Below are 17,652 nucleotides of genomic sequence, written 5' to 3'. Positions count from 1 at the left end.
CGATCACATGCAGCTAATTCCCCCATATACCAGAGTTGACAGCTTCCTCTCTCTTCGATGAGATTCGCCCCATCTATCTGATATCCACAACCAAGTACTGCCCCTGAGATCCTGTAGCAATCTCAGATCTTCACACATTGAGATGGTTCAGCTGGTTGAGACGCAGGCACACAGCTGCATAGCTGCCTGTACACCCATAGTGGTGCACGTCACTCTGTTGTCACATGTGCCCAGCACCTCCGCCTCCAAGTCAAACAACAGCACTTGGAAAGCACAGGTTCCCCTGTCCTGGGAGGGGGAATGCACAGTCAGTGAGACAACATGCCCTTGACTGACAGCCTGCAGAGAACTTCAGCATGTATGCACAGAAACAACCCCAACACAACAGGAAATGCTGAAGGTATACTTGAGGGCAGGTGTCTGTTTCTGCATCTGACCTTTGAGCATCTGGTGTGGCTTTACTGGTTTGTAGCTCCCAGTGACTCTGTGCTTGGGATCAAGTATGTGTCTAAATACCTTAAGTACCACAGGATACTTGATGTCAAGCACAGATCAGGCAATCACCATCCGGATATGCACAAACAAAATAAGACCATTTTGCCGTTTGAGAACATGCCAGGCAGACAGTGCCTCAGCTCAGTGTATAGAATGTTTATTTTGTTTTTGGTGATTTCCTTCTTCAAAAACACTACCAGTCAGCACTTCCATGGTTTGAGCTTGTCCTTGTAGTCTCCATCAAGGACAACAGCTTCTCCAGGTCCTGCAAACACTATCCAGCTACAGGTGTGTAACTGTCCTAGGCTATGAAAAAAAGCAAAGTAATCTCCAAGAGACCAAAGTACTTTATCACAGCACACCCAGGCTGTGACTAACCTGCACTGGGATTGGGAAGGCAAGAGGAGACAGCAGAATTTGCACCACAGGACAACTTGATTGCAATGAGCATTTGTCACCTGGGGGCAGCAGCTGTATTCAATGTCTACCTCTGAAACACACCCTCCTGATCTCCCAGACTAAGTTGGAGAGACCAAAGAGACCACAAAGAGTAGCAGAGCCTGGTGCATCCCATTGCTGCCTGATGAACTGTGGTCTAACAGGAGTGACTTCCTCTTCCCTCTCCACCCCAACTTGGCTCATGCCAGGTAATCTCGTTAATGAGCGTTTCACAACTCACCAAGAAAGTAAAACCATGAACTTCCTGTGATAGTAACATGCAAACCAGTTAACAGGGTGGACAGATGCACAAGCTGCTCAGACTCTCATCTCTGAGACCACAAACTGCCGGTGGAAAACAATCAGACTGCTGACAAACACCCACAGGTTACACTTTCTCCTCTTCCGTCTCCCAAGACAAATACTATAACTGTTCTCCATCCCTAAAAACCCCACCAGAAGCACCTCTTCTACCTGCTGACTCTGTGGCCCCCACTCCATGAGAGCACTTCATGGAAAGCACAGGCACTGATGGCCTGCAGGCAAGAGAAATGAGCGGTGCTCAAGTGACCTTGAGGTCAGCTCCCAACCCCCCCACCACATTCAACAGGTCATTTCTACACCACATTGACCGAAAATACTAACAAAATGCTCAGGAGGCCAATATAAGAAGGGAATATTAAATCAAACAAGCTGGCAATTACCATTTAAACAGACCTGACATTTAAACTGTTCTTTACAATAACCAGAACAGGCAGTTAGTGTTTTGAAGCTTTCTCCTCAATGCTGTTTGAGGCTTTCTCTGCTGGTTGATAATGTTTGAGGCTTTCTCTGTTAGCTGATGCTATCTGCCGCCCTGCACAGTTTCAGCAGAACAAAAGTGACATCATGGAGTGAAATGCTCGTGACACTGGTATGCTCTTTGGCTACAAGAGCCTGCTTTTTTTCCCCCACTTCTAGTGCACAGGACCGCCCATAATAACAAGATTTTCCCTGACCAGATTCCCAAAGGTCCTAGGGCAAAAAAAGTTTCTGTATCAAGTTCTCCTGCTCTTTGGTTATACATGGAAAGCTCCACTTTGGGAAAACAGTTTCTTTTCATTACGTATGACCTTTATTACAGCAGTTACAGTCGGAGTTGCTTTGCCAAAGAGCACCCTATGGATTTCCCCAGAGCTCATTAATCTTTCCAGTGACACATCGCTCCAGAAGCAAACCCAGCATACCCAGCTGTGTTAGAAGCATCAGCAGCTGAGTTGCTCCACAGAAGCCAGCTTTGTCACACATTTGCAACCTCCTGTATGGAAGTGGGACGGGTTTGATGTGTTTCAACCACAACTGGGTTTTGACTTGCCAGCAGCACCAGAGATGAGCTTCACCTCCAGCTTCATTGCAGAGAACCCAGTAAGAGCTTGGTGGCCACCACCGGCCTCAACCTCAGCGCACACCTTGGCCTGGCTCCATCGAGCCCCAAGCCCACCATGCTGCCTGCTTGCCCCTCACCTGATGACGATGCACTGGCTGCGGGGCCCGCTGCCCCGGTGGCCCAGCATGGCATGGTAAGCCCGGCTGGCCACGGCGAAGATGTGGGGCGGCAGCGCGCTGCTCTCATGGCACAGGTACTGCTTGGCGACCTGCGGGGAAGCGGTGGCAGGCATGAGGTGAAGGGGTTGGAAGGCAGCAGGGGTCCGCAATGGCGGTCGGCGCTGAGGGCTCACCTCTCTCCCGTACAGCGGCAGCGGCTGGAACGGGTTCATGGCGATGAGGATGTCCCCGACGTCGGTCTGGCGGAGGGGGAGAGCCCGTCAGCCGAGCGCCCGCCGCCGCCCCCCGCCCCGGCCCCCGGCACTCACATAGACCTGCTGCCGCAGGAACCGCTCCCGCAGCCCGCCCAGCAGCGCCGCCTCATCCAGCTCCGCCAGCGCCGCCAGATCCCCGCCTAACCCGGCGGCCGGGCACGGCTCCCCGCGGGACACCATGCCGGCCGCTCCGCTGCGCGCCGCCGACCGCCCGCCCGGCACGGCGAGGACCGCCCCGCCCCGGGAACGCCCGACGGGGCGGGGCCGCCATTTGAACGCGGGGCGGTGGCAGCGGCGACCTGCAGGTAACGGGCGGCTGGGCTGAGGCGCTGGGTCCCGGTGTGGGCCCCGTCCGCCCCTCCGGAAGGTCCGGCCTCGGGTCCGGGGGCACGCTCAGGGGGAAGGCCGCCCTGGGGCGGTGGCGAGCCGGCTTAAAGCAGGCAGGAAAGGGGGAGGACGGCCCCGCGGCCTCTCCCGCATGGTAGAGGCGGCCCCAGAGGCGGGCTGTGGAGCTGCCCCATGGGGTGGGTGATGCTTCCGAAACACCAAGAGTGGCTGTGCTGCCGTAATTAAAGGTTTGGAGGGTATTAAAATCAGAGTTTTAATACCAGAAATAGAATCCTAGAATGGTTTGGGTTGGAAGGGACCTTAAGATCACCCAGTTCCAACCCCCTGCCACGGGCAGGGACACCTTCCACTAGAGCAGGTTGCTCCAAGCCCCTGTGTCCAACCTGGCCTTGAGCACTGCCAGGGATGGGGCAGCCACAGCTTCTCTGGGCACCCTGTGCCAGTGCCTCAGCACCCTCACAGCAAAGAACTTCCTCCTTATATCCAATCTAAACTTCCCCTGTTTAAGTTTTAACCCGTTACCCCTTGTCCTGTCACCACAGTCCCTGATGAAGAGTCCCTCCCCAGCATCCCTATAGGCCCCCTTCAGGTACTGGAAGGCTGCTATGGGGTCTCCACGCAGCCTTCTCTTCTCCAGGCTGAACAGCCCCAACTTCCTCAGCCTGTCTTCATACGGGAGGTGCTCCAGTCCCCTGATCATCCTCGTGGCCTCCTCTGGACTTGCTCCAAGTCCTTCTTGTGTTGGGGACACCAGAACTGTACGCCTTGCTCCAAGCATAGGGAATATTGCTAATGGGGCATCGTAGGGTAGTTAATTGTATAGAAAGCATTCAGTAGTTTCTATTCCAAGTCTGAGAATGGAGAAGCAGGCTGGAATGCTGCTGTCCCTATAGTATTTTCTAATCTACTCACGGGCTTCAGACTAAATGTACTACATTTTAAAACAGTGGAAGCGGTTGCACTTCCTTATGTGAGCAGGAGACAGTCAAACCTGGTGTATTTATTTATATATATGTGTGTGTGTGCATTTATTTATTTATTTTAATTACTATTTTTTAAAAGAAATTTGGCCTCAAAATGAAAATAATGGCTGCAACCTACCGTGGCTAAAGGTGCTCTGTGAGTGGTAGCGTTTTAGTTTATTGCTGGTGAGTACTTCTGCACGCTGTCACTAAGCTGTGGCCTGGTATTCCCTGCAGGGGTGCTGGGTCTACCCTGTTTGACTGAGGCATGGCCTTAGCTAGGCCTGTGGTGTCATGAATGAATCTGAGCATAAACCTCTAGAGAAGCTCCTGCTGCTATAAAATGCTGCCCATGCCCCTTGCTATCCACACTTCTGCTAACTCATTAAACAAGTCTTGATATTCATTTGATGTGAAACTTTTGTTTCAGATGTTTGTTTAGGTATCAAATGTCTCTGGAAGGCTGTATTTGACAAATTTCCTTCCCTAAGGTGACACGCCTTCATGTATTGGTATATCTCATCCACACGGGGATGAACTTTTGTGGAGGTAGTTCAGCTTCCAGATAAACTCCAGGCTCGGTGCCATGGCAAGTGTGCAACAGCCTGTGCTGCCTTTTGATCAAAAGGCAGAGCAATATTTAACTGGTGCTGAGGTAACACATGTGTCTTTCTCTGAGGAAGGGCAGTAGAAGAGGGAGTGTTTTTCTCTGTAACAAAACATGATGCTCTTGCAGAAGAGAAGAGCAGCAGTGAAACTGGTCACTAAGTGGATAGTGTGATTCACAGCATTTACTGAGTTTCTCTCATCTCAAACCACAAAATACTGTTAGAAAATGACAGTGCAAACCACTTGTTTCTTGGAAACCTCCATGGGAAAAAAAGCAAGAATGTGCTCTTTCTTTCCCTCCAAGACAAATCTTATGGCTGCTTTCTGCTTCTACCCACAGTACCTCTTCCACCCACTGACTTCCTTGGGCTTACAGAGGGTTTTGTACAAATAATGGGGCAAAGCACAGGAAGCAGTGGTTTGTGAGTGGGATTGCGTGCTTGAGAATTATTCATAGACATATTGTAATGTACTGCTTTTGCTTTCATGGTTTGGTCTTTCTTACACTGCTCCTCCGGTTGATGTACCTGTGGGTAGGAGTGCAGAAGGAAACTTAATAATGGTTGCTCACAATTAACTTCCTTCTTTCATAATAAAGTGCAGACTTTGTAGCTCAGAATCCTACACTGCACCACAAGTTATTCTTTTGTTGTGTGTCCATCTCTCTTGGCTTTTCAGGGTCAGTTACCTTTCTGTATATCAGCTCTGAGGTTGTCATGAGTGACTCATCCCTGCTGTTTATGGCTGGAGCAAACACTGTGGAAGAGCAGAGGGCTCGCTGGGAGAGGAAGCGCAGCCGGACTGCCAAGGAGCTGCTGGAAACTGAACACAGATACCTTGAGCAGCTGGATTTGGTGATCACAGTAAGTATTTTAGTCCTTTCTGATACGTGGGTACCTTCAGGCAGCATGTTCTTATTTGTGTTGTCGCGGGGAAGGTCAAGAGCAAGACTTTGAGACATTTCTACTGCATGGGGCAACATGCGGCTGAAAGTTGGGGTTTTTTGTCGTTTCTCTTTTACCTGCTCTGTAATATCCAGTAGCTCAGGGTACTGGCCCCATGGCTTTGGTCTGTACACAGACACAAATCTTCAAGTTTTGACTGTATCGGGGACTTATGTTGAGATGCCTGAGGTGTATGAAATGCACGTGCACAGACAAGACAAAGACTGATAATGAACTACGTGGTGAAAACCAGATGTATCTAGGAATATTGAAATAGACTCTTAGTAGTGCTATAGTACTGTTCCACATGTTTACAGTTATGGTGAAATTTACCAAGAAGGATTACATCTGATGACAGAGATCTTAGGTAGGATTCACAATATTCAATTTCCTTTCGAGATAGAGAGTGTGCAGGCTGCAGCTTCTTGCTTCTGCTGTGTACCATGAATAACGTTTGAGGGACCTGTGAATTCTACCTGTTTGAAATTCTTTTTTTTCCATACTTAGTTTTTTGTGACAATTTTAAAGGCCAAAGGGACGCTGAAATCTGCTGTGTTGGAAACCATATTTGGACCCCTGGAATCCATATGTTCGGCCAGCCAGTAAGTGAACACACTGATGTGATTCCTGTAATTATATGGGGAGGACCCTGTATTGATGAGAAAGGAAGATTTCAGGAAATAAAGCTACCACCTTGTAAAAAAGGCATTCACTTATAGCACTGATAGCCTTCGTGGCACTTGCAGGTGTACCCAGAAAGCTGCTGATCTGTATCTGCATATCTGGATGTCCAGTTGCTCTCTGGATAATGGTTTAAACCCAGTAAGTCTGCTCTGTTATTTTTAAGCTATGTTTTCTGTAGTTTACTCTGTGACCACCAAGCGTGTATTTGGCGCACTTAAACCAAGGTGGAGGCTGACAAAGAAAGGTCAGAACAGAAGTGAACCTGAGGGAGCTGTGAAAAGACCATCAGCAGTGTACCCCTCATGGGCTCTCATTGTTCCTTGTGCAGTGTTCTGGCACTTCACCTGGAGAGAGGGAATCTGGGACCAGGACTGGAAAATTTCTGTCAGAATCTGGAACTTTATGGCCACTACGTTGAGAATTTGGAGCAGGCAAATAAAACTTTGAAGGTAAATATCTTCTTTAGTTTTCATGTACTTTCTTCCCTTTTGTTTCTGGAGTGAGCAGCTTTCTTTCTTTTTTCTGGGCTGCTGCTATTTTTTTCAGTCTTTCTTCCATAATAGAATGGTGAAAACTCTCCTGATTTAGAACTTCAACTTTTTGAATCTGTTTTTAGATGTCTATGAACATATGTATGTGCAAACACTGAGCCCACCTTTCTCAGTGTTCTGTATTTACCCCCACTCCTCCTTGACTGTCAAACCTGGAGAGTTTGCAGTGGGAACACTACAGGACAGTGATCGCTTTCTGGAGAATTATCAGGTCTTCTAGTCTTTACCACTACCATTAACTGTATCCTAACAGTGCGATTTCCTTTTCCTTCCAATTTTCTTCTATGGTAGAAGAAAAAAGAATTCCTTCCCACTTACCTTTCCAAATACAACCTGTCATTCAAGAGATTTCAGAAGGATGTATTTTTATTTCAAGGTCCTGACAGCTATATCTGAATTTAAAACACCCGACTTACAGTTTTTTGTCTGTGATTGTTCCTAGCTGCAGTATGTACTGGGATGTTTCCCTTCTGCCTGTTTGCATGCATAAATTCCCACTTTTGATTTCTCAAGAGAAAAGGCCATTTTGGATACTTGCCTTTAGGTGATGGGGAGCAAAGATTGCTTTGTCTTGAATGGCAGAACCACAGGCATACTCCCTGTTCTCCTATCTGGGTCAACCTTCTCTTTTTCTTTATTTCCATTTCCTGAGTATACTAGCTGTGCATGTATTTTCAGCAAATGCATCAGGTTTATACTGCCGTGCATATATGAAAAGGGGATATCACTTCAACTACCCACTGGAAATGGTGGCCAGGGGAAGGGAATGGCTTGCCCATGGCCACAAAATAAGTTGTTGGTGCTTCTATCTCATACTGGAGTTCTAAGACTCTAACAGTTCCAAGCTCTGATGCAGACTAGAGCACATAATTCTCTTTGTAGTCTGAAAGCTATATCCCTTTTATGCCACACACAGGAGCAATTGAGGAAAAATAAGTCATTCCGACGGTTTAAGAAACTCCAAGAGGCTCGACCTCAGTTTCAAGGGAGGAGGCTAGAGGATCTGCTTCCTTTGCCCCTGCAGAGGCTGCACCAGTAAGTAAACAATTTTGAGTCTTCAAGATGTTAGTATAAGGAAGGAAAAGGGAACATAACAGTATATTGGTTGCTATGAGAGGTGAAGTTGTTTAATGTGTCTCAAAATCCAAACATATATACAGCAATAAAACAAACCTGAAGACATGCCTGTAAAGTGGAGTCAGTATACATGGAAGGGAGATGACATAGAGAGGTAGCTGTATTCAGTGCTGGCTCCAAAGCCATTCATCTAGCTCTTGTGTAGAAATGAAATGGAGGCTTTCTATCGTCTTGGTAAGCTACTGAATTAGGCCCTGAACAAAGGCAAGCTTCTAAAGTGCTGCAGAAGTAGTGCTCTCACTCTGCTTTTGTGTGGGTTGCTGACCTGAAACTTGTGACTTCTCCATTGTAAATTGTTACTTTTGGAGAGAGATATGATTAATGAGTTAAACAAGGAAGCTTTTTTCCCCTCCTTTCCTCAAATTTGGTACCTATTGCAGTTATCTGAGCCTGGACAGACCTAGCCTTGATTGCTGTATTCTGCCCCTTGAGGCATCATCTCCGCTTTGAAGAGGCAAGTTGCCTGCACAAGGGTAGTGCTGTATGCATTCAAGGACGGCTCTTTCTTGGTGAAAGTATGAGTCGTACAGAGCAAAGGTAGTTTCCTGGCAACACAGCTGCTGCTACTATAGATCAAGTAGCTGCTCTTAAGCATGGCCTTAGCTGCACTAAAGCAAATTTGAGAGGCTGAGAGCCTCATTTCTTTGAAAATAATTAGGAGTGACTGTACAACAGTCCTTCAGGTAGCTTTACGCAACATTTTTAATCAGCTTGGCAGATACAAATGCTGCCTTTTGCTTTTTTGTGATTCTTTGGAACCTTCCTTTAATTTATAAAATAGCAGGATGTTTGTTGCTGTTCAACTGTTTGGAAAAATTATGGCTTTTTAACAGAAGGTCTAATTTTTTCATTAATCAACTCTTGTATTCAAGTGTTTTTGGAACCCTGTTACATATACTGCAGGTCACAGAGTTCTGCCAGTTCATGAATCTATTCAATGTGATATTTCTTCTGTCAGTTCAGACTGAAAATAACTTGACTTTTACTGAGAGAAAGCATTTGCAGAGATCTGATGCCTTCTGGTAAGGACTGGAGAGGAAAAAAGAAAAAGGCAGCTCCTAGTTCTTATAGAAATGCCTTTATATTCTTCTGTGGGCAGGAATCATGGTATGAATGCTACTATTCAGACATTAAAAAAAAACTAGTTCAAAGGGAAAATTTACAGTTATTGAAGGCATTTTTATGTGAATTCTAAGAAAGTCTCATGAACTTCAATAATACGTGAGGTTGCTTTTATCAGATTCCCAGGAAATGCCTAAGGTTGCAAATGTATAAAATACTTGGGTTAATCTAGTTGATAACTTTGAAGATGAAATGAATGTAGTTGAAGAATTGTGACCAATTATTGGTTGGTTAGTCTTAGAGGTGTGCACTCCATCTTCTGGTGGAGGGTTGTGCATCATTCTGTCACTAATAGGAGATGCTGCTGATGCTGGTATCTTTAGGTGATATAAACCTGCTTTCTCTCTCTTAGGTACAAGCACTTCCTCAGAGACTTGTTGGAGAACACCAACCCAGACAGCCCTGAGTACCAGAAACTCGCAAGTATGATTGTACCTGTAGATACTGGCACTTTGATCTGTGTTAGCCTCCTTGCTAATAATACTTAAATTCTCATCTTCTCTCTACTTCCACAGGAAGAAAAGTCTTCCTCTCTCTGAGATTCTAATGAGTTACAATTTCCCTTCTCTGTTTTAATCAAGGTGTCCCTGAGAACACACTGGGAATAAAAGTGTAGTGTAACTGACTGGGTTAAGTGGCCTATGGGTTAGGTTAGAGAAATGGCAGCTCTTTTTTTAACAGTGAGGGTGGTGAGACACAGGAGCAGGTTGCCTAGGGACCCTGTGGATGTCCAATTACTGGAAGTGTTCAAAGTCAGGTAGGATGGGGCTGTGAGCAACCTGGTGGTGTGAGAAATGTTTCTGCTCATCACGGGGCATTTGGACTAGATGATCTTTAAAGCTTCCTTCCAACCCCAACCACTTTGTGAATCTTGGGCATGTGCCTCGATTTTCTGTAACAGTTCATGACCTTCATGCTGTATTTACTAGCAGTTAACACCACTTATGGGCATTTTTCCTGTTTCTGCTTCCAAATCCAGGAAATTATTCATCTGTCTAATGTTTCATTGTCAAATAAATGTTGGGGTGTTTTAGAACTGCAGAATTGTTAGTGGGAGAGAGGCCTCTGGAGGTCATCTAGTCCAACTCTCTTGCTGAAATTACTGAAGAAATTTATTGTTGATGCTTGGTTTACAATATTTGCTTCTTAATTTAATCTTTTCACAGCAAGATAGATAAGCAGTAATATGTACTCACTTGTGATAACCTCAGAATATGCTGCTATAATTTCAGAGGCTGTGAAATCTGTTTCTGAGGTATCTCAGTGGGTACAAGACATCATTCATAAGAGAGAGAATTCATTGCAGCTACTTCGTGTTCAGAAACTGCTGAAAGGACAGAAGATACAGATTTTGACTCCAGGTGGGCCTTACTGACAGCTCTGTTTTAATTCTGCCAAGGTAGAGATATAGAATCATAGAATTATAGAATAGTTCGGGTTGGAAAGGACCTCAAGATCATCTAGTTCCAAACCCCCTGCCATGGGCAGGGACACCTCACACTAAACCATCCCACCCAAGGCTTCATCCAACCTGGCCTTGAACACCGCCAGGGATGGAGCACTCACAACCTCCCTGGGCAACCGATTCCAGTGCCTCACCACCCTAATAGGAAAGAATTTCCTCCTTATATCCAATCTAAACTTCCCCTGTTCAAGTTTTAACCCGTTACCCCTTGTCCTGTCACTACAGTCCCTGACAAAGAGTCCCTCCCCAGCATCCCTGTAGGCCCCCTTCAGGTACTGGAAGGTCTCCACTATGTGGTCTCCACGCAGCCTTCTCTTCTCCAGGCTGAACAGCCCCAACTTTCTCAGCCTATCTTCATACGGGAGGTGCTCCAGTCCCCTGATCATCCTCGTGGCACTCCTCTGGACTTGTTCCAACAGTTCCATGTCCTTTTTATGTTGCTTTCATGTCTAACTCAACTCATATTAACCAGTTTTACCCTTTTGCCCAAATTCCATAGATAGGGGATGAAGGCATATAACTAATAACTCAAGATTTTTTTTTTCAAGTTAACAATTTTTGAGTAAGACAAGCAACAGCTTAATTGCCTGATATTCAGATAGGAGGTGCTGATAACATATAGTTAGAAAGTTTGTAACAGGACTCTAAGGAGATCAGGAGTGTAAGTCCTGGGTGAGAATGAAAAACAGACATTAAATGATTTTTGAAGAGTGTAAGAAGTGGTGGTGTCCCTGCTCCACCCCATGAGCCATAGATTCATGAGTGTCAAGAGCCCAAGCACTTTGGTGGTTTTTACCTTAAGGTACAAGCTTCATAGGCTTCTGTTCGCACTCTTCACATGAAGAATCTTCTTTTATCTGCAGGGTTAAACTGTGCCTAAAGTCAGATTGTTTGTGTTAATAGCTGAGATATATAAAGTGATATCTAATTGGTTAACAAGTTTCTTTATGACCTCTTGTGCAACTGGGTGCTCTTCATGCCCAGAGCACACTCCAGACTACGTATGAAATATTGTGAGAAATGTGCCCAGTCTGGGCAATTATGAAATGGTGACTTGGTGCTTTGCCAGTTCTCTCAGGAACACTGCTATTGCAGAGGTCTTCTAGAAAGAGTGCTGCAGCTGGACAGGAGTGTTAAAGTCACTGTGTGTAAAGGCCTCTAAGGCATATCTCCAGGTATTTGTGAATGTGGTTGTAATTCATACATGTGGATTTCTGCATGAAGACATCCACTAGTGGGATGGGTGAGACAATCAGAAAGGTGAAAGTAAGAAAATGTGTGGATTGAGATAAAAGTAGTTCAACAGATAAAGCAAAAGCCACATGCACAAGTAAAGCAAAATAAGGAATTCATTCACCACTTCCCATCAGCAGGCAGGCGTTCAGCCATCCCCAGGAAAGTAGGGGTCCATAATGTATAGTGGTTACTTGGGAAGACAAAATTCCATCACTCCAAACATCCCCACTTTTTTCTTCTTTCCCCAGCTCTTTATGCTGAGCATGACATCATAAGGTATGGAATGTCCCTTGGGTTAGCTGGGGTCAGCTGTCCCGGCTGTGTCCCCTTCCAACTCTTTGTTCACCCTCATCCTGCTCACTGGTGGGGTGGGGTGAGGAGCAGAACAAAACCTTCACGCTGAGCAGTGCTTACCCAGCAATAACCAAAACATGCATGTATTGTAAATGCTGTTTTCAGCATAAATCCAAGACAGCCCCATAGCAGCTGCTATTTGTTTGAGGAAAATTAACTCTATCCCAGCCAAACCAGCATGGGTAGAATAAGAGGATATTTATCAGAGGTTAACATTCTCAAAGATGCTTAGTCAATGGGCAGATTAATTTACAATTCTTCTTCCCATTCTTCTTGGAATCCTTTTGGTGATGCTAGCTGAAAGCAAGCTAACACAGGTGTGCTGTGCTGATACTGAGCATGAGCATGTGTGTGGGTGCCTGTGCACATTGGGGTAGTGCTTAAGTAAAAAGGTACATCAGTTTTCCTGAATGACAGAACTAATAAGATAACCCCATAACAAAATACCCAACCCCATAACAGTATAGCTAGACCAGAGATGGCCATAATTTGAAAGCTTTAGCCATCATTTGAAAGTCCACATTTTTCTTTGTCTCTGAATATTGTGAGATGTGTAGTAAAGGCAAGTATTGAGGGTCTGTAGACACCTTTCCAATATCTGGGACAGAGAATCGTGATGGCTGTGTTTTCCATTAGCTGGGGTAAAATAGGTATTATTGGATGTAGGAAGCAGAAAAGTAAGAGGCAGCTGGGGCTTGGTAGTTTTGGCCCAGCTTTCAAGAAGCAAGCTAGCTTTTACCAACTGTTAACATTTCATCCTGTTACTAGGACATAATAGGTGAGAAAACAATGCTACAGATTCAGATAAAAGGAGTATCTTTGGAGTTAGCTGTCTTCCATTTCGCTGTGTCTCTGAGACATACTGCTCCTAGTGAAAAGAGACCCTGCTTTCCTCGCTGCCTTCCACATACAGAGCAAACACAGTCTTAGCCAGAACTGCCTCCTTAACATAGCACACTGTTCTGTTATCCCTAGCTTCCACAGGGATATTTCCTTTCCCTCCTTTCACAAGAATTTCTTAAATTGTGTGCCCCTGGGATTTCTAAACATGAATCTGTATCCCAAGACTTCCAACACAGACCAGCTCAGACGGTTTGCCAGGGAGTCTGATCGTAACTTAGGTTGAAGGAAACAGTTCCTAGTCCAGCACTATGCTGCTAACACCTTCCTTCCGTTTGTTTTTTAAGCTTGGACCGATTCCTGCACCTCACCTTTCTCAGTTTCTCATTCATATAAGACGAGTGGTTCCTGTGGAGTAAGCTAAGCAGCAATTCACTTGCCTCTGTGTCCTGGGGCTGTAGCATACTAAGACAAAATCCATAACTGAAACAAAATTGTGTTGTTTTCTAAAGGTATTTCTTAGCTCAGCCAGAAGGTGAGGCCCAGAAAACAATGGCTGAAATTCCCTGTCAGGTGTTTTCCAGACTAGGCCAGATGGCAATACCTTATTATTATGGCTAAAGTTTTTTAGAAGTATTCTTACTGGCAGGTGTCTTTGTAATTCCCTTAAGTTAATGGCTGTGTTGTACAATAATCCTCCTCACTAGAGGCACTGCTTTAATTACTCCATGTTCTGTAGATGCCATTTTTGTATCTTACAAAATTGCTGCTTACACCTAAGTTTATCATACGGTTTCGAATTTTTCCCCCTGTCAGTTTCTCTGCCTTTTGTTCTAATGCAAATCATTTCATGTGTAGATGACTCTTATAAGATGGCTTATGTTAATTTATGGCTTATGTTAATTTAAAGACATGCATACCATTTCAAACTATGTTTTTGTTCTTGTCTCTTTACACAGGCTTGCATATCATAATTCCTCTTAATTAACACAGACATAACTTCAGCCTGCTCCTCCTATACTAAAAGTTTTGGGCTGATAAAACTGCTTCCGCATGGATGTTGTCAGTTGCCATAGTAGATACTCAGCGCCTTCTAGTGGCTGGAATTGTTGTAGAACCTGGTAACCTACAACGGTAGCTCATTGTATTCCTGTTTGTCTCATTACATCAGGTTTTTTGCCTTTTTTTCTGAAAACTGTTTTCTGATTTTATTTCCCTCACATGCCTAGGGCGCTGGTATATCCGGGAAGGCTGGCTTTTGGTGGTGCCTTCGAAGGGAGAAGAACTGAAGCGCAGGATGTGCTTCCTCTTTTCTGATATCTTCATTTCAACAAAGCCCTGTCACCCACTGCACCCGCTGAATTCAAACAAACTGGCATGCCAGGCTGCCTACCCGCTTCACCAGTGCGTAGTGGATAAGGTGTTTGGCCACACGCAGAGCCAGGGAGGGCTTCTCAGTGTAAGTATTCCTGCTTCTGCATGGCAGAAATATTAAAGGAGTCAGGCATGCAAAGTAGGTCTCTAGCTGTTTCAGCAGCAGCAGCACTGACATGAAGAGGGTGGTGACAACGGTAAATGCAATGGTGACAACGGTAAATGCAATGAACTAGTCTGGGATAGGACAGCTCTTCTCTTTTGTGGGATGTAGGTCTTTTTCCGTTCATGGCATAGGCCCTCCTGAGCACTCTGGGGTACAGATTGCTGGTTCACCTTCACTTAGGTCAGGTGAGGAGGTCTGATAAGACTCTGAGGTGCCCTCATCAGAGCCACATTTTGGGGAGACAGCCCCTCAGTCACATGACAATGAATATGTAGCATTACATTGACTGTGAAGAGAATGCAAAAAGATGTGGGTATTAGCTCAAGAGATATTGCTTGTGCATCTAACTCCGAGGACTGCAGGGTCTTTGACTGGAACTGATGCCTTGGGTAAAGGTTTCCAGATCAGGTCCTCCGGGGTTACAGTATCTGGGGGCTGTTACCTGATTCCTTGTGAGCTAGGACAAGGAAGACGGCAGACATGATCTGTACAGGGTGGTATTGGAACGACCCCTAGGGGCAGCTTGGAATATGACAGAAAACTGGATAAACAGCTGCTAAGAACTATATGCCCATTCCCTAGCACCTTGTTAAGTCAAAATCAGCTGTTGCCTGTGGCTGCAAGGAAGGCACAAGGCTGGCAGTGGCTCTGTACTGTGCAATGTCTAGCCTCAACCAGTACCAATGCTAAATTCTTCCATCTGGGAAAGAAGATGGGGGAATCAACATGCAGGGCTGAGTTGAATTCAGTGCTGATAGCTCTGTTATTATCAGAGCTGCTGCCTTGGTAAGGAATGACAACAGGGTGACACCAAATTCTGTTTGCCTTTCAGCTTTCCTTTCCACACAAGACACTGTTGTTGATGTCCAGTGACCAACAAGATATTAATGACTGGTATCAGAGTCTTGCAGCTGCAGTCAGGTAGGGCTCTATTTTCCAAAGGAGAAAGGGGCTGAGGGAAGGGGGTGGAACATAAAAGTGGTCATATGGACTTGTGAATTTGCATGTATGACATGGTTATGAGGCTGACAGAGCAGACCTGGCTCTGGCAGCTAGGATACAAGGGAATACGGAGAACAGATTTCATGTATGAACAGTGAACTTCCCCTTTCTTCTTCCTCTACAGGCAGCTGAAAGCCTGACCCACTCGAGTAGAAGACAGACTGGCAGGACAGTCACCTCCCTTTGTAGAAACCTACACAATCTTACGAAATGTTCAAGGACATATAATAAGGGAATGCATTTATAGGGACTACCACTGTGCTTGTGAGACTGAATGAATGCTTTGTCAGCTGTCCTAATCTTAACACAGATACTGCAAAAGATAGGTATGCACACTGAGGATTTGTATATAAAAAATCTGTATCATGACTTTTCCCCAATTTAGCTTACAAACTTCTAGCTTTTCTATGCTTTTTTTCCCCCCACCCCTCTTACATTATTAAAGGACAAACACGAGAAAGTCTGACTTGTTTTCCCTCATTAAATATTTTTATCCATCTGTGTTTCTAAATCAGTGTTTTCACATTTATTTGTCTACATATATTTTTACCTGCTCTTGCTACTGGGTCCTTTGATCAAAAGGGATGTTTTGGAAAATGGTAACATGAGCTTAACACTGTATTTTCAGCTAGTACTAGAGGGCCACAGCCATCTTCCTCCCTTGACATATTTTCATCATTCACACCCTTGAGTTTTCTACCAAAACAGTTTCACAGTTATTGTCTCTCCTCCTCTAAGAAAGTTGGCAGATAAAGGGAAGATCATTCAGCAGTTAAAATCCTACCTCTCAGATTCTCATCAGTCCCACAGAAAAGTTAATCTGCTGAACTATCTGAAATAAACTGGTAGGTAACATAGACGTAGGTTTATCAAACAGCATTCACACTTCCAATCTGAATTCTGAGAAATTATGCAGATGAAACAGCACTTGCCTTTGTCCTCCCTGGTATGCAGTAGCCTTGAAATGCTATAATGAAAAGCTCAAGCAGCACCTCTGCTTCTGATGCATGCAGAAAATGCCAGGAGGCTACATTCAGTACTCCGGGTCTTCAATAGTTGGTGATGTGCTAGGTAGGATTCAGTTTACAAGGCTGAAAAACCAGTTTAAGGAAGAAATATACACAAGGTATTCTTGAGTATTTTGTTAAAGCCTCAACACAGAATTGGGGTTGGTGTTGTGACCAATCCTGTTTAACTTTGTCTGCAACATGGACAGTGGGATTAGTGCATCCTCAGCTAGTTTGCTGATGGCACCAAGCTGTGTGGTGCAGTTGACATACTGGAGGGAACAGATGCCATCCAAAGGGACCCTGACGGGCTGAAAGGGTGGTCAATGCCACCCTCATGAAGTTCAACAAGGCCAAGTACAAGGTCCTGCACCTGGACTGAGGCAATCCCAAGCAGAAATACAGTCTGGGTGAAGAATGGATTGAGAGCAGCCCTTGAGGAGAACAACCTGGGGGTGTTGGATGATGAGGAGCTCAACATGAGCCAGCTTCAGTGCATGCTCACAGCTCAGAAACCAACCTTATCCTGGGCTGCATCAAAAGGAGCGTGACCAGCAGGTCGAAGGAAGTGATCCTGCCCCTCTACTCTGCTCTCATGAGACCCCACCTGCAGTCCTGTGTCCAGTCCTGGGGCACCCAGCACAAGATGGACGTGGAGCTATTGGAGTGAGTCTAGGGGAGGCCACAGAGATGCTCCAAGGGCTGAAGCACCTCTCCTGTGAATCAGGCTGAGGGAGTTGGGCTTGTTCAGCCTGGAGAAGGGTCTAAGCAGCCTTCAGGCACCTAAAGGGGGTCTACAAATCTGGAAATGTGCTTTTTAGAAGGGCATGTAGTGACAGGACAAGAGGGAACGGTTTTAAACTGACAGAGGGGAGATTTACATTAGATATGAGGGAAAAGTTCTTTACCATGAGGGTGCTGAAGTGCTGGCACGTGTTGCCCAGAGAACCTGTGGTTGCCCCATCCCTGGCAGTGTTCAAGGCCAGGTTGGACAGGCCTTGGAGCAACCTGCTCTAGTGGAAGGTGTCCCTGCCTGTGGCAGGGGGGCATTAATCAGGTGATCTTTAGATCCCTTCCAACCCAAACTATTCTATGACTTTGAATGATGTAGAAGCTCTG

The 17,652-nt window shown here is 45.5% G+C and overlaps 2 protein-coding genes across 6 annotated transcripts in view; one reads left to right on the top strand and one right to left on the bottom strand.

The window, feature by feature from the left end:
• Nucleotides 1-2,943, bottom strand: part of LOC136005125 (myosin-IIIb-like) — a 28,875-nt gene extending 25,932 nt beyond the window's left edge. For all 3 annotated transcript variants that reach the window (XM_065662314.1, XM_065662316.1, XM_065662315.1), the window contains exons 1-3: nucleotides 2,787-2,943; nucleotides 2,652-2,717; nucleotides 2,437-2,567 (exon numbers count right to left, since the gene is read on the bottom strand). In XM_065662314.1, coding sequence (XP_065518386.1) covers nucleotides 2,437-2,567; nucleotides 2,652-2,717; nucleotides 2,787-2,912 — 323 coding nt within the window. In that variant the 5' untranslated portion in view covers nucleotides 2,913-2,943. The remainder of the gene's footprint in view (nucleotides 1-2,436; nucleotides 2,568-2,651; nucleotides 2,718-2,786) is intronic.
• A 2-nt stretch (nucleotides 2,944-2,945) lies between these two features.
• Nucleotides 2,946-16,037, top strand: ARHGEF39 (Rho guanine nucleotide exchange factor 39). Of its 3 annotated transcripts, XM_065662318.1 has the most exons (11): nucleotides 3,018-3,037; nucleotides 4,143-4,228; nucleotides 5,330-5,514; nucleotides 6,103-6,197; nucleotides 6,608-6,728; nucleotides 7,747-7,865; nucleotides 9,442-9,512; nucleotides 10,322-10,450; nucleotides 14,214-14,443; nucleotides 15,357-15,445; nucleotides 15,651-16,037. In XM_065662318.1, the coding sequence occupies exons 3-11, from the start codon at nucleotides 5,368-5,370 to the stop codon at nucleotides 15,664-15,666; spliced, it is 1,017 nt and encodes a 338-aa protein (XP_065518390.1). In that variant the 5' UTR covers nucleotides 3,018-3,037; nucleotides 4,143-4,228; nucleotides 5,330-5,367; the 3' UTR covers nucleotides 15,667-16,037. The 3 variants fall into 3 exon arrangements, with proteins under 3 accessions (XP_065518391.1, XP_065518389.1, XP_065518390.1); XM_065662319.1 differs by lacking the exon at nucleotides 4,143-4,228 and having other exon boundaries at nucleotides 2,946-3,037; nucleotides 6,124-6,197; XM_065662317.1 differs by lacking the exon at nucleotides 4,143-4,228 and having other exon boundaries at nucleotides 2,956-3,037.
• The last annotated feature ends 1,615 nt before the right edge of the window (nucleotides 16,038-17,652 follow it).

The sequence above is a fragment of the Lathamus discolor genome, chromosome Z, assembly GCF_037157495.1.
Source record: "Lathamus discolor isolate bLatDis1 chromosome Z, bLatDis1.hap1, whole genome shotgun sequence".
NCBI classification, from domain to species: Eukaryota; Metazoa; Chordata; class Aves; order Psittaciformes; family Psittacidae; genus Lathamus; species Lathamus discolor.
This window is presented reverse-complemented; position numbering and strand designations above follow the sequence as displayed.

Excerpts from the sequence above, each read along its gene's own strand:
- ARHGEF39 (XM_065662317.1), top strand. The coding sequence starts at position 5,368 with ATGAGTGACTCATCCCTGCTGTTTATGGCTGGAGCAAACACTGTGGAA. Across the intron at positions 6,198-6,607 it reads TCCATATGTTCGGCCAGCCA|TGTTCTGGCACTTCACCTGG; the intron begins GTAAGTGAACAC and ends TTCCTTGTGCAG. Across the intron at positions 14,444-15,356 it reads GCCAGGGAGGGCTTCTCAGT|CTTTCCTTTCCACACAAGAC; the intron begins GTAAGTATTCCT and ends TTTGCCTTTCAG.